The 26,779-nt window shown below is 41.1% G+C and overlaps 3 protein-coding genes and 1 long non-coding RNA gene across 6 annotated transcripts; 2 read left to right on the top strand and 2 right to left on the bottom strand.

The window, feature by feature from the left end:
• The first annotated feature begins 5,441 nt into the window (after window positions 1–5,441).
• Window positions 5,442–12,407, top strand: fhl2a (four and a half LIM domains 2a). The gene is made up of 6 exons (XM_086051406.1): window positions 5,442–5,569; window positions 7,803–7,977; window positions 9,403–9,577; window positions 9,676–9,845; window positions 9,943–10,129; window positions 11,872–12,407. Exons 2-6 carry the CDS (start codon window positions 7,822–7,824, stop codon window positions 12,021–12,023), a joined length of 840 nt encoding a protein of 279 aa, XP_085907532.1. The 5' UTR covers window positions 5,442–5,569; window positions 7,803–7,821; the 3' UTR covers window positions 12,024–12,407.
• Window positions 12,408–13,493: 1,086 nt separating this feature from the next.
• Window positions 13,494–16,267, bottom strand: tslig2 (tRNA splicing ligase complex subunit 2). The gene is made up of 4 exons (XM_086052402.1): window positions 16,100–16,267; window positions 15,776–15,939; window positions 14,872–15,151; window positions 13,494–13,659 (listed from the first exon to the last, which is right to left on the bottom strand). The coding sequence occupies exons 1-4, from the start codon at window positions 16,241–16,243 to the stop codon at window positions 13,603–13,605; spliced, it is 645 nt and encodes a 214-aa protein (XP_085908528.1). The 5' UTR covers window positions 16,244–16,267; the 3' UTR covers window positions 13,494–13,602.
• LOC147136284 (uncharacterized) lies at window positions 15,757–21,743 on the top strand. The gene is made up of 3 exons (XR_015089691.1): window positions 15,757–15,960; window positions 17,580–17,641; window positions 20,489–21,743. It is a non-coding gene; the product is annotated as an uncharacterized LOC147136284 (long non-coding RNA).
• Window positions 17,306–23,852, bottom strand: gpr45 (G protein-coupled receptor 45). Of its 3 annotated transcripts, XM_086052398.1 has the most exons (3): window positions 23,645–23,852; window positions 20,483–20,583; window positions 17,306–19,752 (listed from the first exon to the last, which is right to left on the bottom strand). In XM_086052398.1, the coding sequence occupies exon 3, from the start codon at window positions 19,670–19,672 to the stop codon at window positions 18,512–18,514; it is 1,161 nt and encodes a 386-aa protein (XP_085908524.1). In that variant the 5' UTR covers window positions 19,673–19,752; window positions 20,483–20,583; window positions 23,645–23,852; the 3' UTR covers window positions 17,306–18,511. The 3 variants fall into 3 exon arrangements, with proteins under 3 accessions (XP_085908524.1, XP_085908527.1, XP_085908525.1); XM_086052401.1 differs by lacking the exon at window positions 20,483–20,583; XM_086052399.1 differs by lacking the exon at window positions 23,645–23,852 and having other exon boundaries at window positions 20,483–20,592.
• Window positions 23,853–26,779: the final 2,927 nt, after the last annotated feature.

Genomic DNA, 26,779 nt, shown 5'->3' with positions numbered 1-26,779 from the left:
TAATATGCATCATAGTAAATGGAAAAGAAAAAAATTATACAATTGGATATTTTCAGATCGGTAATGGGCCTCTCCCAAATGGGATATGTGCCAATGTGAGTGCAGTAGATCGGATATCAATCAAAGAAACTTGATGAGTATTTACACTCGCCCCTGCCCAAACACACAAAAAACACCTGTCATAAATCAAAATTACAGCTAAAGCATGGACAGTTTAAATATGGTCTAAATGTGCCACAGCTGAAGTGTCATTTTGCTTCTTGATTTAATGCAGTAGTATTTACCATAGCTACAAAGTATACCATAAAGTCCTTGTAAAGTAAAAATAAATGTCTTCTAAATTTCACACCGACAGAGAAGAGTGTTGCTAGCAACCTGCCAAATTTGGATTATTCAGTATATAATTAAAAAAAATAAAAATAAATACGAAAAAAATCACTATGTATATAGCTTCCAAATCTTGATAAATTAAGCCATTGACTGAAATGGATGCTATTTTGTCTAGGATATTTCTTCTGCCTACACATCCCTACATGTTTGAAAAACACAGGCAATCCATTTAAAGCCTTCGGTGGCTGTAAGATATCTCACCAGGTCATTGGGGTGCTTTTTCACACCGTGACAGCGAGGCGCTCTAAAACACCACCAGCGCAATGTCCACGTCTCATGCAGACTTTTTTTCTCACCCTAATCTCTCTTCTCCGAAATGGTGCACACTCACTGCCGGCAGCGAGGCACTCTAAAGCAGCTACAACAACGCCAAACCTTGGTCCACATGCTGGCTGTCATGTCGGACTTATTTCTTTCCCCGTCACTCTTCTACCCTTCACTACCTGAAGTGTGCTTACTCATAGCATCTTAAAATGAGGCACTCTAAAGCCATGCCAGCGGACTAGCTGAAGTAAAGATGCATATTTTGGAGTGTGGGCATAGCTAGATAGCTAGCTAACAGCAAGTCGCAATTGCACCGGGTAAACATTGATGCAAACGAAAGCACACAAATTCTTAAATAGTGGGGGAGAGATGTACCATGCAGGAACCCAAGTGTGTCACAAGTCCCCATTTTAGTTAGGTCCCAAAAGAATCACGAAAACTGAAATGATAAAAAACAGTTTTACGCAAAATCTCCAGCATTAAGTACTACATAGTTGTTTGTCTTTGCATATTTTCAGCAATTGTCTTAAAATTTACAAACAACCCCAAAACTTCCTAAATGCCACTAGATGGCGCTATACAATCGACCCTAGCATATGCACGATTAAGCACCCGTGGATTTGCATATTCACGGATTTGTTGGGGTTTGTTTATCCAAATATTCTAAAAAATATTTGGGTTTTGTTTTTTTTTTACCTCTGGACTTTTTAACCCATTTTTTTTAACCCAACCACCCAAACCAACCACCTGTTTAGCGTGGAAAACAATGTTTTTAATCACCATTTTTTGGAAGAATTTTTGGGGTCTGCAAATGCCAAACTGTAAATTAGCAGGGGTTCACTGAGGTTCATTATTATTACTGTTATCAACATACAGATAAATGATCATTAAGGTACTTTTATTGTTAAATTGTGCCATGAATCCCAATTGGAGGTTCCCACTGTATTTTGGTTTAAAATATATTTTGGTTGCCTTGAAGCACTGCCAGTCATTGAGCTTCTGTTTGTTGGCGTGATAACGATGCTTACTGAAATCTCAGTCTTATGACATTCATAAGACAATTTGTGTTGTATTATTTTGAGCATTATTGGATTAAATTGGCGTGACGTGTTTGTTTTTTTTGTGTGTCTGCATCTACAAGTTGGCGCCATGGGAAGATAACGGCAAAAATTTGTGTAGATTCGTGTATTCAATCAGATTCATTATGGACGCTATTTCTTGCGCCAGTAGCTAAGCTGTTCCCTTTGTGCCATGAGAGGAAGCTTAAAATGATTCCATCCTCTCCATCAGATACAATTGCCCTTTGAGAGACCTTCGTTATGGTGCTCAAGTCGGTTGCAGGGATCCATTTCCAGCGCTTCTCTGTTCTAAGAGTTTTCCAGGATGCTCATATTGGATCTCAGAGGAGTTGCTGGAATTCCAGTGCAATTGGTCTCCGGCATAGTAATGATTAACAGTCCAAAAGCGACAACGGAGTCCGTCTTTCCTGACCTTTCCACGCGGCCTCTTATCTTGGCAGCACAAGGACGGGGCGAGCTGAAGCATCACGAGACAGCTGCACTTTTATCCCTTGGACTGCACAGCTGAGCTGGACACCAAGTGGGGTCACTATGGGCCAGCTGGACAAAAGTAATAGGACAGCTTGCCAGGGAAGAAATAGTTTGCCGAATAAAAGATTTCAGACCTTTCATTGTCTGTAGAATATTCTGTTTGATATTGGTCTCACGCTTAAATTGTTCACAGCTGAGCCCATTTCAAATCTGTTGCTTACTAAAACAGCAGCACGTAAGCATATTAACAGTCTGACTGCATGTTGTCTGTGACATGCTTTTGTGAAATAGGATCAAAATTACAAAACACTTTTGACACCCTCCCATTTCCTCCCATTTTAGTGATTTAGTGATAATATGCAGCCACTCACTTTTTTTTTTTTTTCCACAACCGTTCCCTCACAGAATGAATGGCAATCATCAGTAATTGTCTCCTCTGGCACAATAAGTGGGAAATCTATGCCCTCTCATTGTTTACAGAAGTAAAATCTGTAGAGTTGTGGATAACCCCAAGGCCCACCTCTTTTCACACATTAACCAATCACAGCGGTCATTCGCACCGCACCCCATTCTCACACATTGGCCCAACCTCCTTCTTTCGGTTTGTCCCCGTTCTTTGTCTTTGCAGGGCATACAGAGAAAAACAAACATTCACACTTTCACACTCACAATCACACCTAGGGGCAATTTAGAGTGTCCAACCAACCTACCATGCATGTTTTTGGAATGTGGGAGGAAACACATTTTCACAAAATAAACATTTATTCGTGTTAGATTACGGCTATATTCTTGTAACATTCCAACTGTAAAAACACATAAAAAATGTATCCATAGCACCATAACATTACAAATTCTTTGATGTGGCGTTTTTTAAAAAAAATTCACATTCAAGAGTGCATTGTTTTGTCATATTTTTGATCATATTTACAGGATTAATTGTGGAAAAATAAAAATCTGTTTTTGAGTTTGTCTCATTACTTGCATATTTAAAATATCTCGTGATTATGCTGTTTAACAAAGACATACAGTATGCATGAAATTATGCCTCATGTCTGTGACAGGCAGAGTAATCCAATCTATTACTAGTCATGTTTTCCTTAACAAGTACAACATGTTGCTCTGTCTTCTGTTCAACCACAGGTCATCTGCTTCCAATTAAGCCAAATGGAGTCAAAAGACATGCCATCCTGTTTATCTGACTCTCCACTTGTGGAGTGTAATTTTGAAAATTTCTAATGCATCGCTTGATATACTGTGGGGTTTTTTTTCATTTAGCATTGAGAGCATGTTATGGTGAAGCTTTCAATATATTTGTCAGGTTCTTGGTCTGTGTATATATACGTCTCATGAAAATGACCAGATCGTCTTTGCAGTTCAAATTCGATCTCATAAAATTTGATTTATTGTGTCATTCATCCATCCATTATCTAAACCTCTTGTCCTCACAAGGGTCGCGGGGAGTGCTGGAGCCAATCCCAGCAGTCTTCGGGCAGTAGGCAGGGGACACCCTGAATCGGTTTATTGTGTCAGTCATTATTTTTCAAATACCCATTATCATAACAGTGAAACTTTTAGAAATCTGACACTATTCTTATGAAATTGCTGTATGTCTTTATTCTCATAAACTTCAAATTTTCTTTGGTAAAATTTTCTTTGGTAAAATTGCAATTTAGAACTTTGTCATAAAATTCTGATTTACAGTATTTGTATTATTATTGTAATTCTATTAGTATTAATATTATTTGTATTATTATTGTTTGTATTATTATTATTATTATTATTATTATTATTATTGTTATTATTATTGTTATTATTATTTTAATGATCATAAAATTACTTCTTATACTATTTGTAAAGTTACTATTTAATTCTTAATAAATGACTTCACATTCATAAAAATATTATTTTGTTATTAAACAATTACAACATCTCTCTTGTACTGCAGCAAATGTGGTTCTTTTCACTTTGGCCCTATAGTGCCAATGTATAACATGACTGCCTCTTAACATTTATATCCCCAAATTATGTTTTTCAAAGGTATGATCTGAAACAGCAAGAAAAAACGACTTTTGTTATATTTGTAAAATAACTACATTTTCACTTATTGTGACTTTAGTGTCTTAAAGTTAGGGCTTCGTTCTTGTAAAATTACAACTTTTTGTCAATGACTGTTTCCTTATAATTGTCATAATGTCATTTTTCATAAAATCCCAACTGTATTCATTTCAATTACTATTAATCGACCGATTATCATTTCACCTTTCCGATTTTAATCCTTAACAATTTGTTTTTTGAAATACTTAAAGAGGAAGGCAAAGCAAACATTTTTTTTTTCAAGAATATGTTCTATGCAAGCCCACCAGTTGAAACAGCGACGCTACACATAATACCAGCAGCATTGCCTTGTAGCATGCAATATAAGCAAGCTCTTGAGCAGTCAATACATGGAAATACATCAGATAAACACATTCAGCTGTAAAGACCCCCTTTTTGTCTCCCCACACAAACTAATCTCTGTGTGGCGCACCACAAATAGAGCACTCGGAGCTTAGTGAAGCACTGCTGACGTGTTTCTCACTGGAGAGAATCCAGCGACCAGCGGGTCAGGAAAACCTGAGAGAGAGCGAGAGAGGCTTTGGTTGAAAGAACAAACTGGGGTGCGTGTGCACTGCGCATGTTTGAGTGTGAGGGTGAAGAAAATAGCGCTGTAATTTGGCACTATGTGGTTGTCTGTCATCACCAGGCCTGGATACAATATCCAGCGCGTTGGAGATTTGGGATTGTATGCGTCTTCCCTAGTGATTGGAGGTAGAGACAGATGAGACACATGAGTGGGGAGGGAGAGGACAATCCTCTTGGTTGGACACCCGAACCTTTGGGTGGTGCCCTGTTCCAAGAAACAAATAATGTGAAGTTATGGAACTATTTGTGTGCATTTGCGTCTTTGTCTGATATCCACGAATTATGAGATAATTGTTGTCATTTTTCTAGGAACAAGATCAGAAAAAACTCCAAGATTCCATGAAAACACTTTGCATAGATTGTTGAGAATTAAAGGCGCATTGTGATGGTGACCGAAAACTGTCTGAGTGACCGTAAAAGGCCACATGATTGACTCTGGGAGTCCGTGAGTGAATGGGGGGCTTCGGGGTTATCTCTGAGAAGCGTTGCTTTATTTATAGATCTAAAAAAAAAAAAGAAAAGAAAAAGCCCAACAAACACCCACCCACTTTGAATGTTGCGCCTCCCCCATTTTCAATTAGGCCCTCATGGGTGGAGTAATGCAATTGACTAGCGATCTCCCAGTGAGTCTTGCCTCAGTCTCATCCAGACTCTGCCCAGGCACAAACTCCTCACAAAGGAAGGTAAGACCGATCCATCCATCATCCCCTCATCCCCAATCATCTTCATTTTCATCCCCCCCATCCATCCTTTCATCCCACTTCGACCTTTTTACCATCTTTCTCCTTCCGCCGCCATCCCCAAAGAGGCTGCTGTCAGGCCTTCCAGCAGCAGCCTCTTTGATTTTTATCATCCTAAATGTACTTCCTACTTATCCCAGAGGCCATTTCCCACCTACATTTTCACCCCTGAAGGCTTCAGGCTTTACTTTGACTGGCACAGATAACGTCTGATCTAATGAACACCTCCGATTTAAAGTCATTCACTTGATTTGGTCATTCAGATTATGCAATTACTGAAGCTGGAGATCGGACCGTGGCATTTTTAGGTTTAGCAGCACATGGTCACTGTCTTTCCAGGGCGTTTTCACATTTTCTGCATCCTTGAAATGTAAACGTGATGGAAAGAGGGCCAACATCTTTGAAAAATAGAAGGGGTATGCCGTAATGTTAGGATACGGAAAATAACGATATTGAGATTTAATGCATTATTTACTCTACCGGTATGGTAATGGTATCCCAAGATTAGATATCGATACTGCTTCTGACAGACAAATGAGTATGGCGAGTACTTTTTAATAATAACAAAACATATTTTGTATTGACTGTATTTGATATATTTTCTATCTCCACTGTATTATATCCCATATCTGAATATCACCAATATCATTGGGGAAATATCGCAATAATGCATATCATGAGTTATGGTATGGACGGTGATTTTTATGGTAAGAGAAACATTTATGCTTGGATTCACTTCATTGTAGACATTTTTACAAATTTTCAAACCCACCTAATTGAGATATGGCTGTAAAAATATCACGATAATATCATATCACAAATTACTGTACGGTCATCAGTGCTCAATGCATTTTGATCAAAGACACATTTATTTTTGCATCCACTTTAGATGTCTTTTCCTCCATCAATCACAATGTGAATGCAATATCGGTATATTAAGATTATTGTTGGCAAAATACTGCAAAAACATCTTGAGCTACAGTACAGATATTCATCAATAACTTCAATTCACTGTCTTGTAGATGCAGTTCCCCAAATACAATGAAGTACCACACAATTGCGGTATCAGACTATTATCATTAGCATCGGGAAAAAAAATACAGTGGTAATATCATACTGTGATTTCCACCACTAGTATGCAAGCCTTAAGAACAGTTGTTCTGGGCTTTGCAGGGATAGACCTTCAGTACCCACATGATGGTTCATCATCTCACTGGTTTTAGTTTGTCCACCATCAAAGGGAGTCCAACTATCTGGGAAACAGCTGCCAAACGTGTCGGACCGACCCCGCAGGTTGTATTTGTGGCAGTTCAGATTAGCTGTTTTTATTTTTAGGCAGCAGATAAATCCTTGTGTAAGCTAGGTGAGTCATGGTGGGCAGCGATAGACAATGAGAGAATGCGGGCGGGGTGAACGGAAAGATTAAACCGCTCAGCTTTTGCATATTTTCGGAAACCTCGTGCGACTATTTGATGATTGAGTGGGACAAACTGTATCTGGAATGGACATTAGACACCGCAGAAGAGTTGGGAAGTTATTTTCTAGGATCAATGGAGAGATGGGCTGTCGGCTGCGTAGTTAAAAGCAGGTGTAGGGAACGTACAGCATTGGATCTAACTCTACCGCACAAATTTTAAAAAACACAAATGAAATCCAAAAACATCTAAGTTCTATCTTAGAAATGGCCCGAATGTAAAAAATGAACCCATCTCTGGATTTAAAGCCTGTAAAACTGCTCACGCACTCACAATAGAGTACGATACATATACAGTTAGGCACAGGTGGACGAGCCGGGGTCGCGTTTACCAAGAAAACAAATGCGGCAGCGACTAACCATTTTTCCAAGTGCCATTCAAGCCAATTATATACACATTGACAAGGGATACTGTAGTGCTGACAGCTGGAGGTAAGCTGTTGGATGCATACAGTAGCAGGGTGAGCGTTGGTATGCAAAAGTTGTATGTGTGTGTGTGCGCGTGTGTGTGTGGGTGTGCACCCCCCCCCCCATGTAGACTGATAGGGCTTATTTATAACCTCCTCATTTGGAGCCAGAACAAAATAAGAGCCTGCTGGGAGGTGGAGGAAACATGGAGAACGTTGAAATGTGTAAAAGCACACTCAGTAACAAAAGATGACCTTTCACTCTCATCTCTGTGTGTCTTTCTTGTGTTTCAAGTGATCCGTCGTGAGTGAAAATGACAGAGCGCTTCGACTGCCACTACTGTAAGGAATCCCTGTTTGGGAAGAAGTACGTCCTGCGAGAGGAGAATCCCTACTGTGTGAAATGTTACGAGAGCCTCTACTCCAACACCTGCGAGGACTGCAAGAAGCCCATTGGCTGCAATACCAGAGTGAGTACACACGCAAAGTGTAAACACACACAAGTATGGTCATTTTTAGAAGGGGAAAAATAAGGGCACCGAACAATATTTGCAAAGTTAGACTTGAGTCGAAAAGGATTTCTCTCAGTCGATCACTGAGGAAAAGGTAATGATAGTAAGAGCAGAGTAGTAATTTATACAAAATAATAGTAATAATGACTTCAGTCGCACAAAACAATTCTGGTTTCTCTTCCAATAGTGGAAAATATTCCGCAAATTTTCCATGCAATTTATGTCAAGCTAAGCTAAATTTTTGGAAATGCATGGGTTACTTATTTTTATACTTGTATGACATATGATGAACAAAAATGGGAGAAAATATATGACAGCAATTATCAGCTTTAAAAACGTGTCTGTTGTTTTAATGAAAGTAACGAGTAAAGTATTGTAATAGATATGTTTTTAATATCAAATATTGTCTGCATATGTGGATATGTGATATTCTTTGCTCAAATACGAGCAATAGAATGTATTCTTTGTGTTCACTAAACGGTTTTCAAAGTGTAGGGCTCAGCTAGAGAAAAATTAAGATAAAAAATCCTGCTAAGCTAACTTTAGCTTTGCTAAAGGCAGCACAGATTGATTCCAATTTCTCTATACACCTTGCAAATGCTGCAATGTAGATCAACTTAACCGGGTAGATACTTGTTGCTAGACACAGTTAATAAGGCACACAACTGTAGCGCAGGCCATACACCAGCCATACCTCATAACACCATGAACGAATGGGTGAATGTTATTTGCACACATTAATTCCGCAATTGAATCACCAGTATGTATTAATTGGGAAGTCAATCCCAAAATTTGCTTGACAAGAATATGTTCTATGCAGCTCCATTATTCTAAACATGGCATTCTGATTATTATTCCGTTTGTGGAATATGAGTTAAGCAGCAAAATCCACCCGTTTTTTTCCCCGTCTCAGGGGGCGGCCATTTTGCCACTTGCTGTCGACTGAAAATAACATAACAGTTGGTCAGGGCTCAGGGAACGACCAACCATGACTCAGCCTCAGAAAGCAGGTCAGCCGTGATTGGTCGCTACCTGAGGCTACTGTGATGTCATTTCCAGTCAACAAAAGTGACAAAATGGCCGCCCCTGAGATGGCTAAAAACGGGTGGATTAACTCCTATTCCACAAACGCAATACTAATCAGAATGCTGTGTTTTGACTAGTGGAGGCACATAGAACATATTATTGTCAAGAAGATGTTGGCGTTGACTTCCACTTTTATTACAAACTACATAGTGGGAAGAGAAGCAGTGCCATCTGTTGGATCTGGTGGGGTATTGCATCCCCTGTTCCTCTTGTGCCAGTCCCCAAAGCACACACACTGACAAACACACACATGCCTACATGATCTTGTCCCTTGAACAAGCAACCCTGTCCCGGCAGGATCTGTCTTACAAAGACCGCCACTGGCATGAGGACTGCTTCAAGTGCTTCCAGTGCAAGCGCTCGCTGGTGGACAAGCCCTTCTCCACCAAGGACGAGCAGCTGCTGTGCACCGAGTGCTACTCCAACGAATATTCCTCCAAGTGCCACGAGTGCAAGAAAACCATCATGCCTGGTGGGCGCGGAAACAAAAATACCACACCCTCCTATCTAGGGAGGTTCTTCTTCTCACCCTGGCGTTCTCCCTGCGTTGTTGTTGTTGTTGCCGTGAAGGCTCCAGGAAGATGGAGCACAAGGGCAACAGCTGGCACGAGACCTGCTTCACCTGCCAGCGATGCCAGCAGCCCATCGGCACCAAGAGCTTCATCCCCAAGGACATCCACAACTTCTGCGTGCCCTGCTACGAGAAGCAGTTCGCCATGCAGTGTGTGCACTGCAAGAAGGTAGGCGGGACCATTAGACACGGGCTGGAAACCATTCTCCTGAAAATAACATACCGGCGCCGCTATAATGTCAACATGTTTGTGGCTCCATCCTTAGCCCATCACCACTGGCGGCGTGACCTACCGTGACCAGCCTTGGCACAAGGACTGCTTCCTGTGCACTAGCTGCAAGCAGCAACTGTCTGGCCAGAAGTTCACCTCCAGAGACGACTTTGCCTACTGCCTCAACTGCTTCTGCAACCTCTATGCCAAGAAGTGTGCTTCCTGCACCACTCCCATCAGCGGTAAGCAAATACATTAAGTATATTTCTTCATCCATTTTTTTTATAGCACTCCTTCTGGTCATGGGTGAGCTGGAGCCTATTCCAGCTGACTTTAGGCGAGTCAACAACCTGGAACGGTCACCAGGCTATCGCAGGACACATATAGATAAACAACCACAGGTGGTCATTTTACTCAATTTTGCCTGTCCGTGAGTCATCATCCGCCAGCGGCCCGAGTACCCGTCCGTCATTTTTCAAGCCGAACCGAATTGTAATCATCAGTCGGTCAGTCCATCAGTAGCCTGTCGGTCCATCAGTCGGTAACCCCGCCCCACCCCAAAAACAACACGTAAGCAAAACAGCATCCGTCAGTGACGGACCGCTCAGTCATGGTTAGTGAAGATTACTCTGATGGACCAAAATCCACTTCCATCTGTGCTTAGTCCGTCATTTTTCAAAAGCGTCCCGTGATATGTCAGCCGTCAGCAAAATGAGCGTCCGTCAGGGACCGTATCCCCACCTCTGCAAATAACCATTCACACTCATATGAGGTGAGAGAAAATCTTCAGGCCAGGTGTCACCAACCATACATTCCAAATTCAAACTTTAAACGACGAGTTTTCCACTTCGTAGTCACGCCCTGGTAGGGCTGTTCTATTTTGCCTAACCATAAAATGTTGATTATTTTCTCTCAAACACGATTTTACGATGACGATTCCTTTGTAAAATAAAAAATAATGAAAAATGAAGTATTTTGAATGTCTTTTATTTAAACTTAATTTTTCTTTCTTTGAACTCAAAATGTCAGTCAATTTAACTTAGTACACACAGAACAATCCATTGGGATTAACAGCATTTTACTTACACAACAGATTTCAGATCTGTCCTTAATCAAACCAATAAAGAAAGAAGAAAGTGCATATACCATCGGAAACAAAATCATCAACATGTGAGAAGGTAGACAGTTTAGTCTGAAAACCAAACAGTCTGTCAGCAAGTCATTTTGCCAACCAGCTAGTGACTAGCCTTTCACCTTTCTCCCTGATCTTACTTAAACATAAATCAATGATTAGTGCAAAACTGTCACTCAATTATACAATGCACTGTCAAGCTTAAGTACGGATGCATAGTCCGGTTGGACCAGAGGTCCGTTGTAGAGGAGAAAAAAAAGGGATGATTTTCAGACGTTGAGTTACTTGCTCACGGGTTGTATTGTACATGCGGGGCACACACTACACTACAGATCTATATTTGCCCGATTTATTAATTAAACGCTCACTTGCCTGAGCAAATAGCACGATCGCCGGTCGCCATGGATGTTGTTGTTGTTGTTATCGGACTGCGCGCTTGTGGGGGGAAGTGGAAATGCGGAGGAAACTACAGTGGCTGAGATACACCAAAAATAAAAAAATCGAACATGCCGATTTGAACGTTTTTAAAATCGTCTTATCCAGAAAATTCAGTTTCGGTTCAAAATGGCTTAATCGAGCAGCCCTACCCTCTGGAATCTAACGCACTTTCCGAGCCTTGTTGGAAACGCCTCCTCCGCAACTGTCCTGCCACAATTCTCACCTTTTCTCGCACACTGAACGAAGAAGGTGCCGCAGGATCTCTGTTGATGTGCTGGTTGTTCGTTTGGCCCACATTGAATTGGAAAAACGTTCCTGTTAGAGAGTAACCTGCAGCTCTACACTTCTTCATCGTAGTCCCAATAATTCCTCTGAGTTCCCAGAAGTCCAACTTGGAATTTTGTTTTTTTTCAGGCCTCGGAGGCAGCAAGTACATTTCCTTCGAGGAGCGCCAATGGCACAACGACTGCTTCAACTGCAAGAAGTGCTCCGTGTCCCTGGTGGGCCGCGGTTTCCTGACCGAGCGCGACGACATCATGTGCCCGGAGTGCGGCAAAGACATCTGAAGGACGCCGCTGCACACATCCACGCATACGTACATACTTACATCAAAATGCTCATCAAGCAGACGCGACACACACTGTAGTGTCTTTACTCCTTTGTAATGTACATTGTTGTACGGCATAGCTACTGTTTGACGAGAACTGACGAATAATGCTAACAAAATAACTACTTGCATGAATGTAGATGACATGTTTGCAAATATGACGTATTGTGTAGAATCGACATGAATCGAGATTGCACGCTTATAATTGTACTAATCTCTGTTTTGTGCATGGATTAGCCTCTGTGGAAAACTTGGTGTTATCGACTTGTGTAAAATGTAGATGTGCATGGAGTCAGGTTTATGGACTTGAGAATTATCGAAAATAAAGCGTTAACAATTGGCATTGTGGCTCTTATTCATACTTCCGGTTCTCAAAAAGCAGAGCTGACGGATGCCCATTTTTGGGGCTGGAGGGGTGGGGTTGGGCGGTGACAAATTAAAAAAAATAATGGCTGGACTAAGCATGGCCGGAAGTTGATTTTAGTCCGGCCCACTAATCGGCCCTCATGCGTGTGACGTGCTCGCGAGGCGGCCAAAAATCATCTCAGCCTACTCGGTGAAAGGCTTCTTTTTAGGCTTCTTTCTACTCCCGTGTAGGCGCGAGCGACAACTGCTGTTACAGGGGTTGCGGTAAAATGGTCAAGTGCCCAGCTCTGTCAAAAAGAAACAGTTTTCGATTCCCATCCATCGGCATTTAGCCTCATCTGTCGCTCCACTTCCTCACTACTACTGTACATTCCATGCTGATTTTCACAAAAACTACTACCGGTACTATACCGGTACTATATTATATATACTAAACTTTAGTATGTTCAATCGAGATGAAAAACTGTAGATTTTCCCCATTCTAATAAAAGCAACATCGATCATTTGCAACGACAAACTTTATTGATTTAAAAAAAGGTTTTGGTACAAATATAAAGTTGGCATCTCTGATCTTAAAAAGACCTGTAAAGTCCACAAAATACACAAAATAAGTTGCCAACCTGTATAGCTCATGCAGGGGTACCTTTGGGCTTGAATCCAAATTCAAAGTATTTTTAAAGGCTAATTTGATCAATTTTTACTTTCACAAAACCGAAGGCCTGGATTTTGCTAAATCAAGGTTCCAACAGCGTGCCGTTTTAATATTAACTATCCATTTCAGCTTCTTGCCTGTGAATTACGCTGAGTAACCACATCACACGCGCACAAAACATCAAAACGCAAACTTGTCGAGGTTAAAATGCCAGCACAGAATCATAAACAGCATTATGTACACTCTCAAATAACACTCCTGAAACTTGTTTCAAAAAGCTACATGAACAACTAGACTGTTTCAAGTGCCAAGGTACACAGGTGTGCTCATAAGTTTACATGAGCACAACCGTACGTTAAGTGCCCCAACCCCAACATATGAAAGAGCATTATGAGGGAGATGATCAATGAATTAACATTTTTAAAACGTTTATTTGATGCTACTGGGTGAAATCACTGTGATGTGGGGCACAACAGCGTTTAGTGGGCGTTGAAAGGGATGATTCGCTGTCACTCAGACATCAGGGCCAAGTCACATGCTGGATCTTTTTCTTCACCTCTGGAGACATCAAAACGCCCTGAAGACATGCCGTAGAAAAAAAAATGAAAAGAACCAATCACAACCATATAATGAAGTGTCACTGACTGAAAAAATTGTGAAGAAGAACATTTCAAAATAACCCACGGGCAGTAATGCACAAAGTATAAACTGCAGCCATCATAAAAACCTTCATAAACTGTACAGTAATGTCTGAATTAATATTCTTAACTTTAATGCAAGTGAAAATGAGCTAGCTGGTGTTAAAGATGTGGAAAAAAGACAGTCTTTCATGACAAATAAGATTAAGAGTCACAGATACTTCTCACGTATTAACATTCTTAATTGTAAGCAACATAGCAAAGCTACCAATACGGAATATAAAAGAATACCTTAAATTCGATGACAATAACAATTCTTTACTGTCTCACAGCTCTGAATGAGGGACTGCTTACTTCACATTTCTATTCTTCTTCTCTTCTCACATTCTTTCTGACAGAACGGCCATTACTGAGGCTGCTAGTTTCTAAAATTCCAAAGAAAACTGGAACACGGACGTTATGTGCCATTTCCCAGATGTATTCTTCCTAATAATTTGGTTCAAATTTGGAAATCTTAAACATTTTAAGTTCCACTGTATATCATATCAGTTTAGCATTATATCATTTTGGTTGGTTTATTTTGCACGTGTATTTCATGTTCTATTTAACTTGTTGGAGTTGCAGGCGGAGACATCACAATCTTTTTAAGCATCATGTTTAAAGGACATTTGTTGCATCAAATATGTCTTGTTGTATCAAGCTTTACAGTAGACTTTTATTTCATTTAAAGCATATAGTGAATACAAAAATAATCTACACACCCCTGTGCCAATGCGGGGGTTTTGTCATATACAAACATGTGACTAAGATAAATCGTTTTGAAAATACGTCCTCCGCTAAAGTAATCTATAATCGGCACGACAAGGAGAAATAGACAATGGATTTTCAAAACCAGAAACGATCGAGCCATTTTGGCAACATAAGAGATTACTTGCAAAGCTCATGGAGTTGCAAAAGTTACAAGTCACATTAATTTTTAAGAGTACATTATTCATCTTTGTCTCTCTTTTTTATATTTCACAAAATAACAGCCATTTGAAAAAGGGTGTGTAGACTTTTTATATCCACTGTATGTCTGGTAGGTGTCCAATATGATTGCGATTCCAAAAGATGACCAGTCTAATAGCAATAGTGTAACTTGCGGTTCTTACGGAGCAGTTTGCCTCCCGCTTGAGGCTTGCTGTGTTAGGGCAGTGTGGAAACTTCTGGTTGGATGAAGATGGTGATGTTGATGAAGATGAAGATGATGACGACACTGATGATGACAAAGTCGATGAACTGCCAGATAAACGACGAATGGGATTGGCTAGATTTAGCGCTGGTGGCGGTTTTAGCCTATCAGCCACTCCTGATGATGGCACAGTGCTCATTTCCGGCTTCTTCGTGTTTGGTGAGCCACAGGAAACGGAACCAGAGGAACTAAGGTGGTCCCTGGAAGGTACAACATACAGAAAAGGGCAGGTTCAATTAAGCACTAGGAAGTAACAGTAAATGAGAAGGGAAGGAAAAAGAATGTATAAAATAAACATTACTGCTTCACTCCACTCCCAGTGAGCTGTTATTCACTACTTCCTCGATAAACAACACACCCTTGAATAAAATAAGAAACTTCCAAACTTGTTTAGTTTAACTCATATGTTGTGATAATTATTGATTTGTGTATTCATTAGTGACACTTCTCTCATATCATTGTTTTGAATGTAATGGTGGCTAATCTGAAATTCAAGTAAAGTTGAAGCGTGCCTTCGGAGGTTTACTTTTTTTAAATAAAAATTATGGCTCAGTGGTAGAGTGGTCATCTCCAAAACAGAATGTTGTGGGTTCGATCCTCCATGTCAAAGTGTCCTTGAGCAAGATACTGCTCCCTCCCCAGTTGCTCCTGACCACCAACATGTCAACAAACATGTTACTCATGCTAGTTTTCTGTGTCTCAGTTGCACTTGTTGTTGTTTTTGTTGTTTTTCCAGTTAGGCCCAATCCTGCCTGCCTTGCATCCCTTTCTCCGCCTCAGTTTTTATCCCTCCGTTTGAGGATGCGTTAGGTTTGGCGACTCACCTGTTCGGTCGCGGGCCGGCTGGTGCTTGTCGACCTCGAGTCTTCGCCATCCTCTTTCCCCAGCGGTTGTTGGGTAAAGTGCGCTGCGGCCGTGGGATGACATGACGTACGTAGAGGTCTACGAGCTGGTCCCGATTCCCGCAACCTTTGGAACTGACCTTTTTCTAAGCCACAAACAACAACTGGTAAGCAAAGGCAGTCTTTTAAACATGACATGGCCAGAGGTATCGACTGTTAGGCAGGTATGCTAACGACACTGTTTCTTTCCTCGAACTAACTCACTAAATTGCACTCTAAATCTGTCATTATGGTATTTTGCCTCACCTCGTTTAAAATTAACTGGAGAAAATCCTGAGATAGCAGCTCAGGGTGTAGTAAAACATCCACATCTGAGGCGTAAATGGCTTTTTCGGCTAATTCACAGGGGGTCGCCATGTTTGAATTACCCAGCATGCTCCACGTCCCCATCGCCGTCTTCTTCTTTAGGCTTTTGGCTGCAAGACTGCCATCTGGCGGGAGACACTCAAACACAACACAATACAATACAGTACAGTACTGTACTGCATTGTACAATTAAACTATAAGAAAATAATTTTCAAACAAGGGTGGGCAAGCATTTTTGCTCAAGAGCCACATTTGATTTTTTAAAACGTATATTCTTAGTTAAATACAAGTGAAAATAATAATAATAATAATAAATAAATAAATATGTATAATTGAAAAAAATAAAATATAAATAAATTGATATTTATAAACCGGAGTACCCGGAGAAAACCCACACAGGCACGGGGGGAACATGCAAACTTCACACAGGGAGGCTAGAGCCAAGATCGAACCCACAACCTCTGAGGCGGACGTGCTAACCAGTCGACCACCGTGCCGCCCCTATTATTATTATTATTATTATTATCATTATTATTATTATTTATTTGTTTATGTATCTATTTATTTATTAATCATTATGGTTTATGTTTAATGTCTGATATTATGTATAGCACTTTGCTACAGCTACGGTTGTTGTTCAAGTGCTCTATAAATAAAGTTGAGTTAAGTTGAAGAAATAATGTATTTCGTGAGTGGGCCCGTGGTGCAGGCACACCCCTGATCTAAGGTGTCCATCTATCCCCATATTAATCCACCACCTGTGTTTATTGGATGTTGAAGCCTTTTGAAGTCTAAATAATAATGTTATTCCCATGTGTGATATGGAAAGCATGTCTCAAAGTATTTCCTACTAAGCAAAACAAGGTAGTAAAATGAAACAAAATTAATTCGTTTTGTGGTGGATTTATATTCACAGTAGCAAATCAAAACATTTCAGTTTATTCACTACTATCTCCACTCCGGTAAATTCACCTGCCTCAATAATTTTCAGTGAAGTGAACACCCGAAGGAAAGAAACGTCTGTCGTATCCCAGCAACACGGCAATATATTCACATCATATGACCTCAGTACTGTTTACATTGTGGAAGTGGATGACCTCAATGTTTTGTTGTTCCCACAACGTACACCTTCAGTCCTTTGAAAATCGTGTTTATTTGTCTGTTTCCATTCTTGGTAATCCATTATGTTTCCAAGTACATTTTTACATCTTGACATTGTCTTCCTGAACAAATGTCTGAGAACATCACCGGACAATAACCACTTTTTTTTTTGTTTTGTTTTTTGTGAGAAACATAACTGACATTAGAATGATCACCAGTCGGGATGGGCAAAAGAATTGACTAATTGACTATTATGAATTTTGTCAACTGGGTGGAACTTGCTGTTGAGTAATTGTTTCTTAAACATTTTTTTTTCCAGAATTTGTCCTATGCAGGCCGCCTAGTTGAAACAAGGCATTCTGATGGGTCAGCCCATGTCAGGTAATTAAACGACCTAAACACTATTGTCTGTTATAAATGAATCAGTCAAAAATATAGATAATGACGACAAAATGAACTTAATAGAACTACAGACACAACCATTTACAATCACATTCACACAATCAGTGTGTCTGCAGTCAGTGTCTCCCTAACGAGATTGTCCCATTAAAAAAAATGTAGTATTAACAATCACTCAGTCAGTCTAATGCCCATCCCTTATCGCTACTGTGACTCAATGTACAAAACAACAGCTCACCAATGATGGAAGGATTCACAAACAAGAGAGAGATGTTGACATTCGACAATATGAAGTTGTTTTCCCGCAACGTTGGCCATCAAATCTGTACAGACGCATGAAACTGCCAATGTGGAGTAAACATTTTTGACTGGTCTATGTCATTCGAATGTCCTGTAAAGTCGTTCATAGCTTTTTTTTCCCATAATACCATGCGGTATTGACTTCCGCAGGCGCACAATGTGCAAGTCAATACCTTGTTGATGTATCATTTCATGTATTAACTTGCGCATGGGCAAAATGTATACAATTTAATACATGTCTGTCAAGTCAATACCTTGTGACATTTTGGGCAAAAAAAGCAGTTTTTAGCATGTTTTAGCAATACGTTCGAAAGACTTTACAAATATGTTCGAACGACTTTACCAACACATTCGAGCAACTTTTTCAATACATTCAAACAGCCAAGCAGTACATTCGAATGACTTTACCAACTAATTCGAACAACTTTGCAGTATGTTCGAACGACATAGCCCAGTCAAGAATGTTGACTCCACATTGGCAGTTCCCCACTTCCATAGATCTGAGACAAAAACAAACAGTAGACATCAGAACCCCTCTGCATTTTATGTGCTTCACACAGCAGACTGAGTCTCACTACAAACATAGATGTTGCTGGGTCGCACTCTTCTTCGGCTGCGGCCGCCCACCTTGGGACACAGGCGGCAGCTCTTGGGAACGAACTCCTGGCAGGCTTCCCGGAACTTTCGGATTCTCCAACAGTAAATGATGGGGTTGAAAACCGTCTTCAGGTAGCTGAGCCACAGGGCGCCTATGCTGATTGGGTAGAAAGCCGGGCTGTAGTAGAACTGGCGGCTGAAGACAGCCAGCAGGCTGACCACGGTGTAGGGCAGCCAGCACACGGAGAAGCCCACAAAGAGGATAAGGATGGTTGTGAAGGCGCGGGTCTTGAAGCTCATGTCCACCTTAATCTGCGGGGGTCTCTGCAGCCCGATGAGTCTCATTTTGCTGACTTGGTTGAGTGCCGGCAAGCAGGAGGGCTCGCTGGCGTGGCTGTGGACGCGCAGGGTGTTGCGGCGCACCGTGTTCAGGATGCACATGTATGAGTAGAGCATGACCGAAAAGGGGGCGAAGAAGACCGCCACCGCCAAGAGGACGGTGTAAGCGCGGTCGGCCACGGACTCACTGTATCCCAGCACGCATTGCGGCACCCAGACGTCGCCTACCCCTGCCGTGCCCGTCCTCCAGCCCACGATGGACGGTAAGGACACGCACAGACTAAGCAGCCACGAGCCTGCGATCAAAACTTTGGCCCTGTGCGGGGTCAACTTGTCCTGACGCTGCACGATGATGAGGAAGCGATCCACGCTGATGATGAGCAGTATGGACACGCCCTCCAAGACAAAGAGCCAATAGAGCATGATGGAGGCGCGGCAAAATCCGCTTCCGAAGCTCCAGTCGGTGCTCCCCAGCGTGACAGCGGTGAAGGGCATGCAAAGGAGCGAGAGCATGATGTCGGAGAAGGCCAGCGTGGCGAGCAACAGGTTGATGGCCGAGCGCATGGCCGGCTTCTGGTAGACGATCAAACACACAATGGAGTTGCCCAGGAAACCAATGGTGATCATGAAGATCATGATGGCGGCCAGAGTTACACGCAGGGTGACCGATATGAGAGGAGTTCTGGGTTCGGATGGGGGAAGGTTTGTGGCCTGAATGCCGTCGTCTGGCTCCATGTAGTCACATCCTTCCGGCAGGCTTTCATTGCAAAAAGCCATAGTGGCACTTTATCAGAGAAGAGCAATGTGGATGAAGTGTGCGATCGCTGTCAGAGGCATAGCAACAGTTTGCAAGCCATCTGAAACATAAACAAAATAGAGCACGCTTCGATTAGCTGTAGCAAGGAACCGCAAGTGGTCACGAAAATGGAAGTTCATCAGATCATAATGAGGCAGTAGCAACATGTGATGTCTCTGATGAAGTTCATAAATGGATGTAATGTTTCCCATTCAAATTAATGGAAATGCAATTAATCCGTTGCAGCCAAGTTATACAGTACTTACCATTTTTTTTTCACCAGTGTGGTTGGATTATATTTTACGTCGGTGGAACTTTCGCCTCGCGATAATACATGCAGATGTCTATTTTTATGTGATTACACCGACATTAACCATTCATTGCTTCATTAAAGAGATGTTACAATTCAATAACATACATTCTGTAGATAGCATTTTCTGACAAAATTTTCTGAAGCTACCTTGCGAATCATTTGTAATTCCTCAGTAATTTTGCTCCATATACAGACTTTACTTAGCAATTATTTCTTAGCGCTTACGCTTTCCTTGGTCGAACTTAAACACCATGACGGCCCCAAGCAGAAGAATTGAACTATCTAACAGAAAAAAACAATATGTACTGTTATTTTTGACAAAAAATGCAGAACAATAAATTAGAATGATTTAAAATTATAGATGAAGTCACATGATACAGATGGGCATCTCACTGGCTTTAATTCACTTGATTATTAACAGCTGCGACACCATCTTCATTCCTCCCACCCCTTACACAATATGTGTCATGTCTCACACCTCCAGGCAATCGAGGACGCTTCAGGATCAGATAAAATCTGGATGAGACGTAGAGGCGAAGCGCAAGCAGGATGTGTCTGTTACCATGGTTGGCGCCGCATCTGGGAGGGGAAGGAAGAGACGCTTATAAATGGTGATCGCCACTAATTTGGCACTAACTTATAATGTGCTCAAAGACAAGGAGGCCAAATATTTAAAAAACTCAATAATGAAAGTATGAATTGGTGTCAAAGAAGTATGTTGAAGTAAAACATCTAAACTGATCAACTAAAATCTTTGTATGCATGACGCCCAATTGTACCTGTTCAAAGTCTTGCAAAAGACCAAAAGAAAGAAAACTCCGCCCATGCTCCAAGTTAGTCTGCGCTCTGCAATTTACTTGCGCTTGGCATGAAAATAGGGCCCCATACGTGTGTTGTGGGTAGCCAGAGAAGATCTTGTAGTGTCACCTTAATAGGATTATTCATTTGAACATTTATTTAGTGTCCGAGCGTCCATAGTCCAACAGGAAGTGAGTGGCGAGCCTCAGTGAGCATTGTACCACGCATGCATGTCTGGAGGTAAATCCTACATGCCCAATTTGATTGATCAAATGTTTGGGCCTGTTGTCTGGGTGCAAATGTTTTATGATTTAAAGGAAGGCTTCATTAAATTACACATATGGCTTGATTGGTTGTCATTGATTAGTTTATCTTGGAAAAATTGATCGTAACGTATGCAAGTTACTGCTGAACAATAGACACACATTTGACAATGAGGAGGACACAAAGAAAAACAATGCCATAATGCATAGGAAAAACATTGCAAGGGGTGGACCAGAAACAGCAAACAAGGTGCACACTGGCATGTTAATCAAAGACAGGCAGGCACACGCGCTTTGCAGTGAACGCTTCTGGGACAAGGTGTACTTTACAGTCGAGAGGGGTCCCCTCACGCAGGTGACATTAAAAAACCAAAGTAGTGCCGAGTATTTTTAATGAGCCAGAGCCGGGTGAGCTTCACTGCCCGAGGGAGGATCTGTACTGCCTCTTAATCCTTCGCCAACACCAGGGCAGGCGGCGGGCTGCGTTATGTCCATAATACGAGTGGAGTCCGCACTTGTAAATTAAGCCGCTGAGATACCGGACCAAAGTAGTACGGTGCTCTGTTCATCATGCGCACAACGTAGGAGGACTATTTCCAGCATTGTCCATGCGTGTGAAGCTCACAAATGAGCACCATGTCTGCTGCACTTCCTGATTGATCCACTCATTCTCAAAAATGTATTTTGTGCCATCAAAACACCATGCGGCGCTACATCTTTCACATCAAAAGTGGAACCTCACTCGGTAGACTTACTGGATTTCACAGTATAGCTGGAAATGAAATGGCTTCATTCTTTCAAGATGAACATGATAGATGCAGTGCAGCTGTGTGTGTATATCATTGTGCAGTCTAGTCCCATGTTGACTCGTGACAGTTATCAAGTGACGTGTTGAATGAACATGGATTTTAAAAATCGTTTTGTGGACATGGAAAATAATTAAGTTATCAAATTAGTCATGGACAAAGTCTTAATTTTTTACTTGAGTAAAATCTAGGAATTAATGTGGAAAAAAAAAAAAAAAAAAAAAAAAAGTATAAAAGTATATTTCGAATCAAAGACTGTTCTGAGAAAGGTCACTGATAGTGTAGTGGTACACACGCCTGAGTTGTGTGCGGGCAGCGTGGGATCGATTCCCGCTCAGTGACGGTGTTTGTGTGTGACCTGCGACTGGCTGGTGACCAGTTCGGGGTGTAGTTTGCCTTTGCCCATTGACGGCTGGGATAGGCTCCAGCACCTCCCCGCGACCCTATATAGGATAAGCGGTTTGGAAGATGCCATGCCATGACTGTTCTAAGAGCTTTCTTTGATCCCTGAATACGAATTTCTTCCTGTAAAATACAACAGTTGAACGATACCCCAATGACGTACAACTAATATGGTATATATATGTGCAAATTATTTTGGATTTCTCCAATGAGCCGTCAAGCAACTTTTTAAAGTAAACCTACGTTAAAGTCCGTATTTGCGACAGTGACTTAACTCTAAGTTTGGCTGCACAGGGAGCAGAGGTCAGATGCTACAGGAGGTAAATAAAACTGAGTTAACTGAGTTAATTTTTTTTTTGTGTTATGAAATTTGAATTAATCTCCATAGTTAATGCTTTAATTTTGACAGCCCTAATATCCATCCATCCATTGTCTATACCGCTTATCCTCACAAGGGTCGCGGGGAGTGCAGGAGCCTATCCCAGCTGTCTTCGGGCAGTAGGCGGGGGACACCCCGAACTGGTTGCCAGCCAATCGCAGGGCACACAAAGACAAACAACCACTCGCACTCACAATCACACCTAGGGCAATTGAGAGTGTCCAATCGACATACCAAGCATGTTTTTGGAATGTGGGAGGAAACCGTAGTACCTGAAGAAAACCCACGCAGGCACGGGGAGAACATGCAAACTCCACACAGGGAGGCCGGGTTCGATGCCTATTGAGCCTATTGATATTATTCCTTGTGAATACCAAATTGACAGGGTTATGCCCAAAGTGTAAAAATGAATATAATACATCTAATACATATGTTAGCAAATCCACACCAGCAATAAACATGAAAACAACATGACAAATAGTGCCTTTGAAATGGTGACATTCTTACACAAAACCCTCTCCAAGAGCGCTGCATAGTTTTGCTGGCTGTTGCTACGGCAACAGGGTTAGCAGCTCCATGGCAACAAGCATCCCATATACTCTCGTGCTTCCAGGACCAAATCTATTCTATAGCACAGCCTACTACTGCCAACTTTAATCTTATGCACAAGGTCACCTGATCTTGTTGGACTCAAACAGTCTGCTTCTTATTTAGATCTTGTTAATCATCCATAGGATTAAAGTAGGGACGTGTGAAATTGCTTTAAATAAGATGATGTCATCTAAAAAATGTGTTTTATAGGTTCTAGTAGCTGTGCCTACATGAAATGAAGTCAACATAATAATGCAGGGTTTTGCTCACGATGGCCTTGACGTGCCTGCTATTATTATTATTATTATTATTATTATTATTTATTATTATTAATATCTCTTCCCCTGGTCCTTGAGTAAAGTAGGGGAACAGGGGAAAAAATGAAAAATGAAAAGACCCACCTTGAACGGTTCACAGTGGCGCTCACCGTGACAGAATCCTGGTCCCGCTTCTCATCCATACGTGAACTGACGGGCCCTCCTCCATGGCATACCAAAATGTCAATTAATAACGATAAATAGTAATATGATATCCCAAGGAGGACGTTTTATAGCGGTCTCGGTCGTCATCCTGCCGACTGCAAACTACGCAGACGCCAAACGAAGCAGAAGCAGGTGGACGCCGATTTAAAGGAACAGTGCGTATATAGCTGAAAGAAAGAAAGAAAAATCTCCACACCAACACAACAAAGTTGCAATGAAGTTGGGGTTTTTGTGTTGCTGTAGTGTAGTCAAACGTGTACATTTCAAGTGTATTTTTGTCTGAGTAGTTTTGTTACAGTAATTGTATTTGTAATCGTTTACATATTAGTTTTAAAAACGATCTTGTATTATACTCGTGATTTGTGTTATAATTGTTCATTGTAAGAATACAGAAGTGATACTGGTGAGAAATGGTAAATAAATTAAAGAAATTAAACGTTTTTTTAATCATTGCAGGCTCATGTATTAGTGTAGATTAATTTGCCTATTTATCATACTAACCGTATACTTACATGCCACATCTTAATGTTTTCATATTTTCCTTTTAAATTTTAATTTTCTCATAATTCCACCTCTCTTTAATCTGTCTGTCTGTCTGTCTGTCTGTCTGACTGTCTGTCAACTTTACTTTAAAATAGAATTAAAGCTCGCACGGTATAATCAAAATAAAATAGTCTTTTTTTATATCATGCTATAACAAGGTTGACCAATAGATAGCAGCATTGCATCATATCCACTGGTTTAGCAGTAACCCGCTGACTACAGGCCAGATGTGCAATAGCATCCGCAAAGATGTTTTCAGCCCATTATTTAACTGTAATTATTGATAGTTCCATGACTTGTCGAGTGTTTTTTTCCACTATAATACAGTACTGTATTATCTTCTCTTCTCAGTGTAAAGTGGCACGGTGCCCGTGTGGTGAACGTGCCCACCTCAGTTCCACTCCACTGATGTGACGCATGCATGCACATCACGTCCACTGGCAAGCTCGCAGGGTGGGAGAATTAATTTCTTTTATTCCACACCTCTGCCGAGACGTCGCCACTCCATCATTCGGCTAAAAAGCAAACACGCCGGCCTGCCTGCGTGAAAAATGTTCCTCTCCTTAAATCAGAATATTGAGAGTGCAAAGAAAACACACACACACACACACACACACACACACAAGGAACAGAGAGCTACATTTAGGACATTTTGCACAACATCTAACTTAAGTACACCTCCTGAGTCTTGTATTGACACACTGCTGCTTGTGACTCCTTCTCCTACTTATGAGACTCAGTTTAGACTTCAAGGAAGGTGTTAATCAACGGTGAGACACTCGAGGTGGTTAGCTACACTGGGCAAAGTGAGAATAATTAACAACCCTGGGGAATGTGCAAGCCTCAGGGGAACTTTAAGATAGGTGTCTGAGAGAAAGACTTGTTTCACAATATAGTAATCCAATAGGGATAGTGAGACTATACTGTACAACAGGGGTCACCAACCTTTTAGAAACTGAGAGCTACTTCTTGAGTACTGATTAATGTGAAGTGCTACCAGTTTGATACATTCCTCCATAATAACACATTTGCTTGTATTCATCTAAATTGAAAAAATAGTGTTAATGATTTCTTACAATAATGACAACAATGATTTAGCAATGAAGGAAACAAATCTATCGTCGACATGCAGGATTTTATTCCTCTAAATTTCTGCAAGTGTTTTGAAATTGACACTTCTACAAAATTCCTTGAAAATCACAATTTCTCATCACTGGTGTGCTGAATTTAGAATAGGCCCGCGGGCTATTCAGGTGGTCCTTGGGGACTATGGTGCGAGCAGACACCATGTTGATGACCCATGCTGTACAATATTACACAAATAAAAACAAATAAGAAGATCTCGACCAAAATCCAACATCATGTCACTCTAATTGTAAGTCGATATACCACTGGAACATGAATCCATTGAGTCCATTCTGGATTCATGAAAACCATTATTATTTGGTCAGACAATGTTTGAATTATCATTTCATAATTCCACTGTATAATAAAACTAAAATAAAATAAAACTACTCGCCCTTTGAAGACGTGTGAAACAACACCCAATGGAGAGGCAACAGGAAAGTTTTTGCAAAGTGGTATTGCAATAAAATACTATCGCTGGAATGAATCAGTCGTAATGTAATGTATGATACGAGTATTCATGTTAGCATCTATTTTGTGCTTTTTTTTAAGTGTGTTACTCGTATTGTACTGAGCAGCCAGTAGCTTTCCTGCCTTAAGGTTTAGTTCCGGTTCTATGGTTATCATTGTACCTTCCCTCTTTATTCATCACTGCTATCTTTATGTTGTTATGTCACACAAAAAGGGACAAAGAAAAAGCTCAAATTTACAGAATTTCGTTACAGTCTAGTTTTTTTTTTCAAAATCTTGACTCAACATGCTGGGTCAAATCATCAACCCAATGCGCTGGGTGTAAATAACCCTGCATTGGCTCGGACCCTTTTGGAGCCATCGGCGGGTTAGCTATTTCACCCAATTTGCGTTACTTTTAACCTAGCAATCTTAAGAGTGTGGTCGCAGTTTGGTGTCTGGCCTGCATCATGTTTCTAATATCGTGGTTGCCTTATCGAGCTATGTGACGGTCGCACCTTGCGCCTTTCCGCAATCAATATGCGGATTGTGGCATATTGCATTGGAGCAACAGTACACTGTCTTAGGTTGGCTTCACAGTTCTGGATATACTTTTTAAAAGTACATAAACAGCCGAGCAAAAAGGATGCATGACAGGGCCAGATGTTTATTTTTGATATGCTATGTGATTTAGTGTGGCACCTCCAGAGAAATATTAACATACAGTGTTGTTTATTCCTTTCTGGCAGCAACCTCTGCTTCCCGTTGGCTCCACTTTTCCGGTTGTCATCGGGAAGTTTCTTTCACTTTGTTGTGATGAGTGTTTGCACTTGGAAGCACGTTTGCGTGCGTGCGTGTGTGTGACTATTGATCGGAGTGAGGAAGCACGCGCCGCCATAATCCATCATGTGTGGCCAAAGATCTGCTGCCTAGTGT

Source organism: Filicampus tigris, chromosome 14 (assembly GCF_054856515.1).
Source record: "Filicampus tigris isolate MCC_2025a chromosome 14, RoL_Ftig_1.0, whole genome shotgun sequence".
NCBI lineage: Eukaryota > Metazoa > Chordata > Actinopteri > Syngnathiformes > Syngnathidae > Filicampus > Filicampus tigris.
Note: the sequence above shows the minus strand (reverse complement) of the source record. Positions and strands in the feature narration are given on the sequence as shown.